Source organism: Panthera uncia, assembly GCF_023721935.1.
Source record: "Panthera uncia isolate 11264 chromosome C1 unlocalized genomic scaffold, Puncia_PCG_1.0 HiC_scaffold_4, whole genome shotgun sequence".
NCBI lineage: Eukaryota > Metazoa > Chordata > Mammalia > Carnivora > Felidae > Panthera > Panthera uncia.
The window spans coordinates 9,221,222-9,233,389 of record NW_026057585.1 but is presented as its reverse complement, the minus strand read 5'-3'; the positions used below and the strand labels follow the sequence as shown (position 1 = coordinate 9,233,389).

The window sequence follows — 12,168 nt, the reverse complement described above, 5'->3', positions numbered from 1 at the left end:
GTCATATGTTGAGTGATTCTTCTACTGAATTTAGCAAACTAGCCACATTCCTCCCCCTCATCTTTTCCAAAGTGAATCTCATGGGAACAGTTTTCAGATATGGGACTTTGAAGTCTTCTGCTGCTTCTCAGATGATATTTATGACATGAGGCAGAACTTCTTAGTTCCTTTAACAAAATGAAATATAAACTGGGTATGGAGGGGAGAAGTGGTATAACTACTTTTGATGTAATTAGGTAAGTATAAGCTTTGGAAATTTTTTTCTCCTTAGGAAGTCTAAATAATCTGAGGAGCTAGGTAGAGCAAATTGTAAAATTTCCAAATCAAAGGGTTTTTAAATTAAGGTAATGAGGATGATGATAGTTGGTACATACTACTACATGCCACATAATGTTCTGACTGCTTCTACATGTATTTAATTCATCCTCGCAAACAACCCTAGGAAGTGACCCAGTGTCATCATGTCCGATTATACACGAGCAAATTGAACATGATTCTCTCATCTGCCTAAAGACTTAATAACTAGTTAGTGGTGGAATTGCAATTTGAACCCAGGCGGTGGGGTTATGCACCTGGGGTTTGAACCCAGGTGGTGGGGTAGCTTATGCATTTTGAAGTATTCTGTACCACCTCTCAGTATTTAAACTCTGCTGTTAAGAGTTGTCAGTTGATTTGCACCCACAGCCGTATGCTGGATTCTGCCCAGCAGTCCTATATTCCAGGTCGCCTCCTTTTCTTTTACCATCTGCTCTGTTACAAGATGCTATACTTAGAGAAAAATAGACCCTCATCAATTAGACAGTTTTATTCTTCCTCCCATACTTTCCATGGATTTTTATTTAACAAGTTGTATTCATCAAAAACAAAACAAAACAAATCAAAACTTTAATCATTTCTTAGTTCAGGGTTCAGGGAGAACCTTCCAAAAGTGTTACTTTTAGTAATTGGTTGTTTCCACTTGTAGTTTCCTGAAGAAGCTAGTTTTAAACTAGCTTAACTGCTGTGGTTTAGCCTAAATTACAATAGCAATCTGTTACTTATTTAGTTACATTTGTAGGTCAGTACTATAAATATTACTTTCTGTACTATTCTGATTGCCCAAAATAGATCTACGTTTTGCTCAGTGGTAACTATTATTCTGTAATTTTGTCCCCTTTTACTTCATTATTCTGGGACTCCTAGGTGAACTTCTATCATGAACATTTCTTCCTAAATTTTACCTCCTTTGTTCCTGCCCAGTTGTAGGAGGTCTATGACAATAATGTTGTCTTGTAGTGTTGTGGGAATTTAGACAAGAATTTTGATGTTGCTTAGCTTTCCTATTAGATAGCATAGCCTTATGAAGAATGGCTGGCAGATTTTTTTATGTGGATATCTGGATTTATTACCTTTTATTTTTATGTAAGAAGCACTTTTAAAAAAAAGTTATTGTTAAGAGTGTTTTAATTCTGATTTGACTTGTCTCTCTTACTTTGTGTATTCCTGGATTGTGTTTTCCAGAATGAGATCTTCTAAAATACTTGTATGTCACTGAAATAGAAAATTAGAAGACTTGCTGAAAACCTACAGTGTTAGAGTTTAGGAGTTATGCTTATTTGGCATCTCCATAACAATGTTGAGAGAAATTAGCGATGGGTTAGAAAATGTCACTGAAGAAGATCTCTAATTAAAAGAAAATGTTTGTGTCCCCACTTAACAAAAATGCAGGAATTAGTGAATTAGAGAAACTTCCATTAGTGGGTAATAGAAACTTAAATTCTCCACATTGAGGGTTTTGGTAGGGCAGGTTTAAAAAGCTTTTTTTTTAATTTGTATTTATTTTTGAAGGAGAGAGAGACAGAGCATGAGCTGGGAAGAACAGAGAGAGAGGGAGACAGGGATTCTGAAGCAGGCTCCAGGCTCTGAGCTGTCAGCACAGAGCCCGACACCGCATGGGGCTGGAACTCACAAACTGTGAGATCATAACCAGAGCTAGAGTCAGACACTTAACCGACTGAGCCACCCAGGCAGATAGGGCAGGTTTAAAAGGAAGTTGAAGTGTCTCTTCTCAACGCTTGACAAGAAGGAGAAATATCTTTGCCTCTGAATGAGAAATTCTGATTTGTAGGAAGGATTTATTCAGCATTTGTGCTCAGAGCATAATGAATAAAAAGATAGATATGGTCACTGTTTTAAAGGCAGCAAAAAGTTCTTAATTTTCTTACCTCTCCATAGTTAGTTGCAGAAGAGCCTTACTAAAAAGCTGTCAATAGCAAAAGTAGATTTCTAAAATAAGTAGAAAAAAGTGTTTCTGTAAACCAAAATGACTCCTTTTTAATATTTTTTATCCTGGGTTATAATTTCTTCAGTCCACATACCAGTTAAAGATAATATGTGTAAGTAACTTGTTAACTGGGTTATATTTTCTGAGGAGTAAGGTAAAACATCTTCAAAGGGTAACTCAGGTGATAAATTTTTGAGCTTTTCATATTTTTTCTTAACTAAGAGTCATAATTAAGCAAAAGTTAAAATTATATTCAAGTTGTTGCTTTTAATAAATTACATTTTAAAAACCCAAGTTTTTTCCCTCCCCCAATGAATTAAAAGGTGAATGCAACTTAAGTATAGGTTTTTTGTTTGCTTTTGCCTATGCTGTTAATGGGAATAGGATGAGTATTATAAGTGTTGTAGGGTAAAAAAAAATTTTAGAGTTCCCTTAAACCATCCGTTCTTGTATCAAACATTTTCCCATTAATTTAACCTGAAGGGAGCCAAACCAGTCTCCCTTTTCTTAACTCCCTAGACTTCTATGAAACTCCTTTGTCTTAAGTGTGTACAGCTGACCTGGGTGATGGATTATTTGAACAGAAAAGCTAAAAACAAACAAACAAAAGCCCCTAAACAAACAACACCGCAGACCCAGCAAAGCAGTTTAACTGTGGTGGTGTTTTCTACAGCTGGACTACAAGCAACAACAAAGCATTCTGGGTTCCCTGTGAGGATGGATAACGCGGTGCCGATTGTACCCCAGGCGCCAGCTGCTCAGCCACTGCAGATACAGTCGGGAGTTCTTACGCAGGTAAAAGCCGTAGCAGCTTGGATACTCGATGTTGCTGAAGCACTACTGAGAATCAGATATTTTGTCCTGGAAGATGGTATTTGCTTTGACTGTAAGATCTTTCTTGGTCATGATTCAGTGGACTTCAGGTGAAACCTCTATAATAGAATGATGACTCATACCTAACACTATTGTAGCTCTGCTGGTGTCTTCCTTAGATTTATGTGGATAAATACCCAGACCTTGAGAAATCATGTTCTGAGTGAATTGCCTCAGATTTTGTGGGATGAAGTTAATTTTTTGTACATACATAGCAACATCTCGATTCTAAATATGAAGCGTTCCCCTTTGGTTCCCTTTAGTGTCCCCTTCGCTCACTCTTTCAGAATTACATCATGGCGGAGAGGCTGGATCATATCAGGATGCCTCTTCGAGTATTACAATTCCTTCATTCTGTGTGTTTAACTAGGCTGTAGAAAGCCTTATTAACACTTTCTACGTGCCATGGAACATGCAACTAAGACGGGCAAGAGAATCACAAAATATTCATATAAGCAACAGATACCACATTTTCAGTTTTCTATGTGTAAATGTTTGTGGCCCATGACACACAGGAAATCTGGAGGTCCAAAACCCTTATTTTGTGAGGAGGAAGAAGGGGAATTCTTAATACGTGCCTTTGTTGACGGAGTTTTAACTGATCCTCTGAATCTGGCCCAAGAAGGATTCCCGTACTTTATTGCTTTAGGCCACTGACATTTGACCCAGTGGGCTGACGCTGTGCAGAGCTGAAGGGGAAAGCTGTGTTTGTACGTGCATTTTAGGTGATACGAAATTCCTACTTGTTGGTAATATCTTGGGGGGAGTGAGAAACCCTTCTGAATCCAGATGACCTGCCTCCGTGTTTGTTTCACTCACCTGCCTAATCTACGTTTCAGGGAAGCTGCACACCACTAATGGTAGCAACTCTTCACCCTCAAGTAGCCACCATCACACCGCAGTACGCGGTGCCCTTTACTCTGAGCTGCGCAGCCGGCCGGCCGGCGCTGGTTGAACAGACTGCCGCTGTACTGGTAATTCCCCTCACTTGATTGTGTTACTAACGGAGTTTCTTTGGTTTCTTTCTTTCTTTCTTTTCTTTTCTTTTCTTTTTTCCTGTTTGTTTTTGTTCTGTTTTCCTCTGGTTTTTCTCATTTTTCAAACAAAAATTTTTTTAACTTAGTCTTTGCAGAGGGCATGGAAGCATGTGCCATCTTGTGGCTGTGTTCTTGCTACATCTTTAATGTCTCATTGTTTTCCTCCCCAACATTTCCTGAAGCACTGTTTGACTCTGAAAATCAGTGTGGCTCTGTAAGGAGCCAGGTCCCTTTATTCTTCTTTGCCAGCCTAGTGTGATAAAAGCTCTTGGTGTAGCCTCAGAAGAGCTTCAAGACTTATCTGTTTTCTGCCCTTTTACCCTCTGATCCCTGAGAATGAAGGAAATGGCTTTTAGTTTGGCTCGGCTACAGGTATCCGGATGGCCAAAATTTGAACTCCTTGGCAAGTTAGCCTCCTTTATTTGCTATTTTAAGCTTCTAAAACTTTTGTGCACGTAGAAATGTTTAAGATGCTCTTAATGTATTGCTTTACCAGTTGATGTTAACTTTCCTAATACGAACATATGAAGATAACTCTTTTTGCCACTTGTGATTCGTGTGGCAGCTTATATTTTCCATGTAAAGATATCCCCTTTAGAATCTTTTTAGATATTTCATTTGTTGGTTGAGATTAAAGGGTGAGCTCATTTTTAGGAGTTTATGGAGAAATTAATTACCTTACAAATAGGTCTTTATACAAAGGCAAAAATATGGCTGAAAAACTTTATGCAAATACAAGACCTTTGTTAATAAAAGTCCTGGGGAAAAGTTATTAAATACAGCAGCAAATGTAGTAGTATGGGGCTTAGAGACAGGAAAAACAAGTAGGACTTGGAGGTGTATTTCAGGATTTGTAACTTTAGAGTGATCTTTGGATGTGTTTTGGTTTATTTGGGGGAGTTAGAATTGTTTATTGGACATCCGGCATTTCATTATTTGAAATTGAAAAGTAGGAAAGCTTTTGAAAACCTTATCAATACTATTGAATACTGATATCTACATCTTTCAAAGTGGCTTTACATTTCTTTTGTTGTTTCTCAAGGATTCGTGTGAGTGTAAACACTTCCAGAGACACACTTTGGTTGTTGGAGTTTGTTTGGTTTTTAGTTTAAAAGTCTTTGTCCACTTCCACATGAATTATAACATAAGCATAAAACCTGAGTGCAGGGAAGTTAGATATATTTCCAGCTTGATTGATCCAAGCCACTGGTTTTAACTTGCTCACCTATAGTTTTGAGAATGTCAGTTGATACTTCTCCTTTGCTGCTTCTCTTAAGTTTGCACTAGTCATTTGCTAAGCTTTGCATATTTTTGTTCTTCCTCTGTCAAAACAGTTCGTCGCTTGGAACGCCAGATTTCTGCCTCACGTTGGAATGTTATTTCTTGCTCTGTATTAAACTACATGCTTTGTCTTGTGCAGGTGTTGGCTTATGGAAAGACGCATGGTGTGACTTAACATACTTCTCTTATTTTTTGTTATGTTTTATTTTGTTTTAAATTCTGCTTATGATAGCAGATGTGTTTGCAGTTTCTCTGCTTTGAAGGCTTCTTGTTTGGACCCGGTATTTGTAACAAGTGGATCTGTTACTTGCAGAAATATTTTTAAAACAGTGTGTTGATGGCCTTGCAGTTTGAAATTCAAGAAAAGAACCATATGTACCCAAGCATTGTAGGTGATTGTACTGTAGAATTTGAGTTTAAAAAGGAAACTTTCAAATCTGTTCCCCTTTTTTTCAGAAAATGCCAGAATTTCTGTAAGAAGTTCAGAAAACATATTTGTTGCTGTCTATGGCAAGTGCTTGTTAAAAACTAGAAATGATGTATTTTCTTATAGTGATTAGTTTTTATATTGAAGTATGTTTCTGCAGATGATACCTTAAACAGTATATTTTAGGTAACTATTAAGAACAAAATATGGTGCTCTCTGCATCTATTTCATAAATATTTTAATTGCTGCCTTATTTAATTTATCACGTGGCCGTATATGATGAAGTTAGCCTTCTTTTGCTGGCATAAGCTTGTTGGCCAAAGGATTTTGGCCTTTGGTCATCCACATCTGGCTCCATTTTCCAAGTTCTACCCTTTTAAAAAGGCACAATTCTCCCCTCTGTTTTATGGGTTGAATTGACCTCATGTCTTAACTGATTGGCACTTAAAATTTTAAATTCTTATTTTTAATCTCAAGGGAGCTGTCTTAACTCTTTCTAGGGATATTGTTAGAATCGTTGCAAAAATGATACTCCATCGTTTAACCAGAGCTTACCTCTGAACTTTCGGACTCCTTTGCTCTACAGTATAATAGGAACTCTTAACCACAGGGATCCTCTTTTCTTTAATACCCTGGTGGTCATGTTACAGAGGTGGCTGAGAGAAAGCAACATGTTCTCTTTCCCTTTTCACAAGACTTGTAACCTTGAGCCCCTCTGACTTTTCTTTTTTGATCTCTGCAAGTTAACAATCTACAAGCAACTTCTTTAAAGATATGAATTTTTCTTTCATCTAAAAAACAAAAGAAAAAGCCAAGAATGAGTCAAGTCTGGATCTTTTTGTGTGTGTTTCCTTGCAGCAGGCTTGGCCTGGAGGAACCCAACAAATTCTCCTGCCTTCAACTTGGCAACAGTTGCCTGGGGTAGCTCTGCACAACTCTGTCCAGCCCACAGCAGTGATTCCAGAGGCCATGGGCAGTGGCCAGCAGCTCACAGACTGGAGGCAAGTATCCTGTGTTCCTCTCTGGGATATTTGCAAGTGTAGTTCCCTTAGGGTAGGAGTGCTTGGTGATGACTGGGACGAAGATAAAAGAGAGATGTATCTCTGTTTCAGATTCTTTAAGAAAAGAACCTTATCGGTCTCGGAGATGGGGTAATGGGAAAACTTTGAATACAGGAAGACAGTAGGTTCCGAGATCAGGAATCATTTACTTCAGATGTAAAGACTTATGCAATAAGAAACCATATGGTGAAAACTTAGAGCCTTGTAGTCCAGGTGCCCAATTTTAAAAATAAAATGCAGCTCTGTTTGGTTGTTTTAATTGCTTTTAATGCCTGTTTGGTCCTCATGTCCCAGTGTTTTAGGCATTCAGTCTTCTGTGTGTGTTTCTGTTGATACAGGAATGCCCACTCTCATGGCAGTCAGTACAGCACTATCATGCAGCAGCCGTCCTTGCTGACGAACCATGTGACGCTGGCCACTGCTCAGCCCCTGAATGTTGGTGTTGCCCATGTTGTCAGACAGCAGCAATCCGGTTCCCTCCCTTCAAAGAAGAATAAGCAGTCTGCTCCAGTCTCTTCTAAGTAAGTCTGTGTGAGAGCTGGTGGTCAAAATCGCCAGTACGGGAGAGATGCCGCCAGCATTTAAAGTGCTGTGGTACGGATGCTTGTGGTGTGAAGCAGCAGGTAGCTGCCATGTGTGCCGGAGCTAACCTTTCTGCTTGGACACGCGTATCAGGCGTGTCCTGAATACGCAGAGCCTCTCTCTGCTGCCCCTCTGAACCCAGGCCTTCTTTAGGCCAATGTGTCTGTTTCTCTGGCCACTCCACAGGGTGAGATTTAACCATGGGCATACCCAAAATGTGTGTTGTATTTTAGGGTTGTAGTCCCCGGAAATCCTGACTAGAGCGGTTAGTTTATTTGTTATTGGAACTTCTGTAGTTAAGTGTATTGGCTTAATGATCAGGTAAAAAAGGAATCAAAAAGCAAGCTGGAAAGAGTTCTAGGGAAAGATGGATAGTTTTGGGGGTCAAGAACTGAGCGGTCTTTCTTGTGACCTTTTTCCACAGGTCCTCTCTGGATGTTCTGCCTTCTCAAGTCTATTCTCTGGTTGGGAGCAGTCCCCTCCGTACCACATCTTCTTATAACTCTCTAGTCCCGGTCTCAGATCAACATCAGCCAATCATCATTCCAGATACTCCCAGCCCTCCTGTGAGTGTCATCACCATTCGCAGTGACACTGATGAGGAAGAGGACAACAAGTATAAGCCCAATAGGTAAGTAAGATAGGTAAATGGTTCCCTGGCTCAGTGGCTCCTACCCTTAAGTCTTAGACTCGTGGCTCCCGGCAGGTGTTTGGGCTATTGAAAGGAAGGACTGAAAAAAGGTATTTGGAAGCATGGCCTTGGACGCATGAGTCAGAACACTCAAGTTTCCATAACTGAGCATCATGTTGACTGACATGTCGCTGACATGTTCCAAGACTGAGCGTCAGTCTTTCAGTTATGTTGGCTAGAAAGTGGATATTAAGTTGCTTCATATTCAGCTACTCTGGTTTGGAATGCACATTATACCATAGACATGATCCCCTGCTTTTAAGGACCTTTAGAGTCTGAAGATAGATGCCATAGCAGAAGCATATAAACAACAGTGAAACAAATCAGTAGATAGGAAGTTATTTGTAATTTCTTAATCTGCAAAGGCCTCTTTGGAAGAGGTGGAACTTTGAGTAGGGCTACCTTCTTTTTCTCCTTCTGCCGTATGGTCTGAAAATTGAAGAATATAAGTACCAGATAATTTCCTCTTATCTCAGCACCTTAATCCAAGTTCTTAACTGGGCAGTTAACCAAGAGAGAGTGGATACGTTCAAGAACTGTTACGTGCACCTCTCTCTTGGTGCTCGCATAGTTAACTGCTTTGATTGTTCTATGTTGCTTTCTTCATTGGTCCTTTAGTGTTAGAGGAGAGAAGAGAGAATAACCCCGTGTTTCCCTGAGGAGGTAGGATTCACACATGACAGTAACTTATGAGACTTTACAAAGTTATATATAAATGAAGCTTAAATGAAATGAGAGAGCAAATTTAGAATGAAGTACTTCAAGAGAGCTGTTTACACATGGTATTTACAAATGGCAAGTGGACTTGAAGTTTTGAAAGCGGTTTCTGAACTGATCTGGGGAAGAAAAGTAAACTTTCCAGTGAGGAAAAGTGGCCTTATAGTGGCAAAAATTATATAACCCAGCAGGATGGCTTTGACTGGAGCCAAGCCTATTGAAAAAAAATCAGGAAAATTAGGAAGGTGGGGTTCAGTTTGTGAAAGTACTTAAAAAAAAAAAAGTGTGGTGAGAAGTTTGACTAGACATACTAAGGTACCATTTACAGCCTAGCAGGATGCTGTGGGGAAGAGTGGTGCCTGAAGAATACTGTGGAGACAATCAGGAGCGGAAATGGCTAAGGGGCCGTGGAAGAGGTGTAGGAGACGTGTGCTGGCATCATTGTGTCCCAGCTCTGAATCCTGGCTCTACCGCTCATCACTGAGTGACCTTGGCCAAGTGTCTTAATCTCTCTGTGCTTCAGGTTCCTCATCTGCAAAACGGGGGTGATAGTACCAACTTCATAGAAGTGTTGTGAGGATTCGGTGAGACAGTATGTAGAGTGTAAGCATAGTGCCTGATGCATGATAAGCACTCAGAAGTTTGCTGCTGCTAGAATTATTCTACTGTCATAGTCGTCGTCATCATCATTGTCATCATGGGAGGACCGGAGATTATCAAAGAAACACTGCCAGAAACGGGTTGAATTTTCACGTATTTTCTTCTCCTCAGCTCTGGCCTGAAGGCAAGGTCTAATGTCATCAGTTATGTCACTGTCAATGATTCTCCAGACTCTGACTCTTCCTTGAGCAGCCCGTATTCCACTGATACCCTGAGTGCTCTCCGGGGCAATAGTGGACCCCTTGTGGAGGGGCCCAGCAGAGTTGTGGGGGATGGCGCTGGCACCCGCACCATCATTGTGCCTCCTCTGAAAACTCAGCTTGGTGACTGCACAGTAGCAACCCAGGCCTCAGGTGAGCATCTTCACAGCTACGGTTGAATTCTCCTTTGACGTGTGTACCCTTAATATGTTGCTATGACCTACTTATGCCAATAGTAGAGACCAGTTACTTAATTCAGAAATCAGTTGCTTGTCGTGTGAAATTGTTTTCGGCAATCAGTTTATCATACTATGTTTATTTTGTTTGGATTAACATAAAAGTGAATTTTGTAGTCCCAGTAATATACTCACTGTTGGTGGGAGAAGGCAGACCAGAGCCATTGTATGGCCAGAAGAATTAGCAGGCAATTTTTTTTTTTTTTCTTTTGCCACAGGTAATTTGAATTTGACAATCCAGTGTGACTAGGAACTGATAATATTAAAAATGACTGCAAAAGATCTTTTAAGAAAATGATATGTACTTAGATCTTTTCTTACCCATGTCATAGCAGTGATACTTTTGTGGTTTTTATTATCAACCTAATTTCCACCATCCTTTCTGCAGTTAGGTGCTGGGCTTAGGCTCTCTGGTCCAGTTATCAGGTAAAGCTGGTTGTAACAGCAAGCCCCACATTTCCCTTGGGGACATAATAGAAGTTCGCTTCTTCCTCACATGACTTCCCAGAGCTAGTGCTCCTTCTGGATGGGCCTGTGGTGAGTTAAGGATCAGAGCCCAGAAATCCTCAGCCTCCAATGAGAAGGAGAAAGAGTTTGGAGGAGGGACCCACATTTCTTTACCTCTTTAGCACTGGAAAGAGTGGAAACTAATCACATGGCCCCACCTAGAGGCCAGGGGGCCCAGGAAGTGTAGTTCTTGTCTAGGCAGCTCTAGACAGGGGCAGCTCTCACACCAAAGGTGGGGAGCTTCAGTTTTTGGTGCCAGTATAGCCATCTGTGCTGCACTTACATGAGTTGGTGACTTACTGTGAATTATGCTACTGCCGGAGACATAAACAGGGTTCAGAAATAGGCAGCTGTCCCATTGCAGACAAGGCAGAACTTCCTGATGCCAGGCTACTGAACAACATTGTTAGGAGCTCTTTACACTGTTGGGTCCAAAGAATATAGGCTACTCCACAAATCCTTGAGGAAATGCTCCAGTGTTCCTGGTGGGACCGCAGAAGGAAGCAACAGGTTGACCTTGATCTTGCTTAAAGCTAACTGCCCTGCAGTTTCTTAGAATTTGAAGATAGTGAGTGCCCAAAAAGATCTAGCCTTGTTTCAAAGCCCCTTTGACACCTAAATGTCCTAAGTATTACCAGCATCTTACTCAGCTTCCGATTGTCATGTCTATACTTGTTTAACCCCTTCCTCCATAAGACTTTAGGCCCCTTGTGGGTAGGGACCATGTCCTACTGGTTTTTGTATTTCCAGTAGTGCCTTGCACATTACAAGAGATTAGATAATATTTACGAAAGTGAGCCTTTCGAAGATCCTTTATGGAGCTTTGTAGCAAGACAGAAAAGAAATGGGTTGTATAGTTTTTGTTTCTCTGGTGTAAATGTAATTGAGGAAATAAGATATACACCAAACCTTAACTCTTGCAGACTTTGTACAAACCTGAACTGATTAACGTGATGCCATCTGAGGTTTAACTCAACTCTGCCGAGCAGATGTCTACTCATAACTAAGTCAGGTCTGACCCGTTTTTAGGTCTCCTGAGCAGTAAGTCCAAGCCAGTGGCCTCAGTGAGCGGGCAGTCATCTGGATGCTGTATCACTCCCACAGCGTATCGAGCTCAACGCGGGGGGACCAGTGCGGCGCAGCCACTCAACCTTAGCCAGGTAAGCGCTAGGGGCTGCTGCCTTCTGTTTGGGGCCCTCCCTGTTGTTACTCTCTGGAGAACCCTGCTTCTGGCTGGACTGCTGAATAAAGCCAAATGAAGCCCCTCTTGTGTCAGTTTGGTGTTCTGTGGCCTGCGTCATACCTGCGTGTGCTGTGTCTCTATTCCCTCTATAAGTGTGTTGATGTACATTCCAGGTTTTCTGTTGGATTTTGCCAGTCTATCCCGGAAGCTTAGAGAAATGTCTAGCATTCAGAAAGCTTCGGATACTTTAGTCCGTGCCTAGTTCTGTACTACCACATGCTTTGAGACCAAATTCTCTTCCTTTATCTCCCAGGTCATAAATAACCTGAGCCTCACACTGATTACTTGAGGCAAGAGACTGAAAAACTGGTTCTAGTCCTGTGTGTTGGCTTGAGTCTGGGATTTGCTTCCTCCCCCCCCCCCCCCCCCCCCCCCCCCCCCCCCCCCCCC

The 12,168-nt window shown here is 41.0% G+C and overlaps 1 protein-coding gene across 5 annotated transcripts in view; it reads left to right on the top strand.

The window, feature by feature from the left end:
• The window catches only part of HIPK1 (homeodomain interacting protein kinase 1), a 50,795-nt gene that overhangs the window by 34,256 nt on the left and 4,371 nt on the right, over positions 1-12,168 (top strand). For 4 of the 5 annotated variants that reach the window (XR_007454640.1, XM_049616523.1, XM_049616522.1 and 1 more), the window contains exons 9-15: positions 2,937-3,058; positions 3,976-4,110; positions 6,740-6,882; positions 7,281-7,463; positions 7,949-8,155; positions 9,704-9,945; positions 11,565-11,695. Coding sequence is in view for 4 of the 5 variants with exons in the window: in XM_049616523.1 (XP_049472480.1) it covers positions 2,937-3,058; positions 3,976-4,110; positions 6,740-6,882; positions 7,281-7,463; positions 7,949-8,155; positions 9,704-9,945; positions 11,565-11,695 (1,163 nt within the window). In the remaining variant the exon portion in view is untranslated. The remainder of the gene's footprint in view (positions 1-2,936; positions 3,059-3,975; positions 4,111-6,739; positions 6,883-7,280; positions 7,464-7,948; positions 8,156-9,703; positions 9,946-11,564; positions 11,696-12,168) is intronic. The other variant, XM_049616525.1, reaches the window with a different exon arrangement.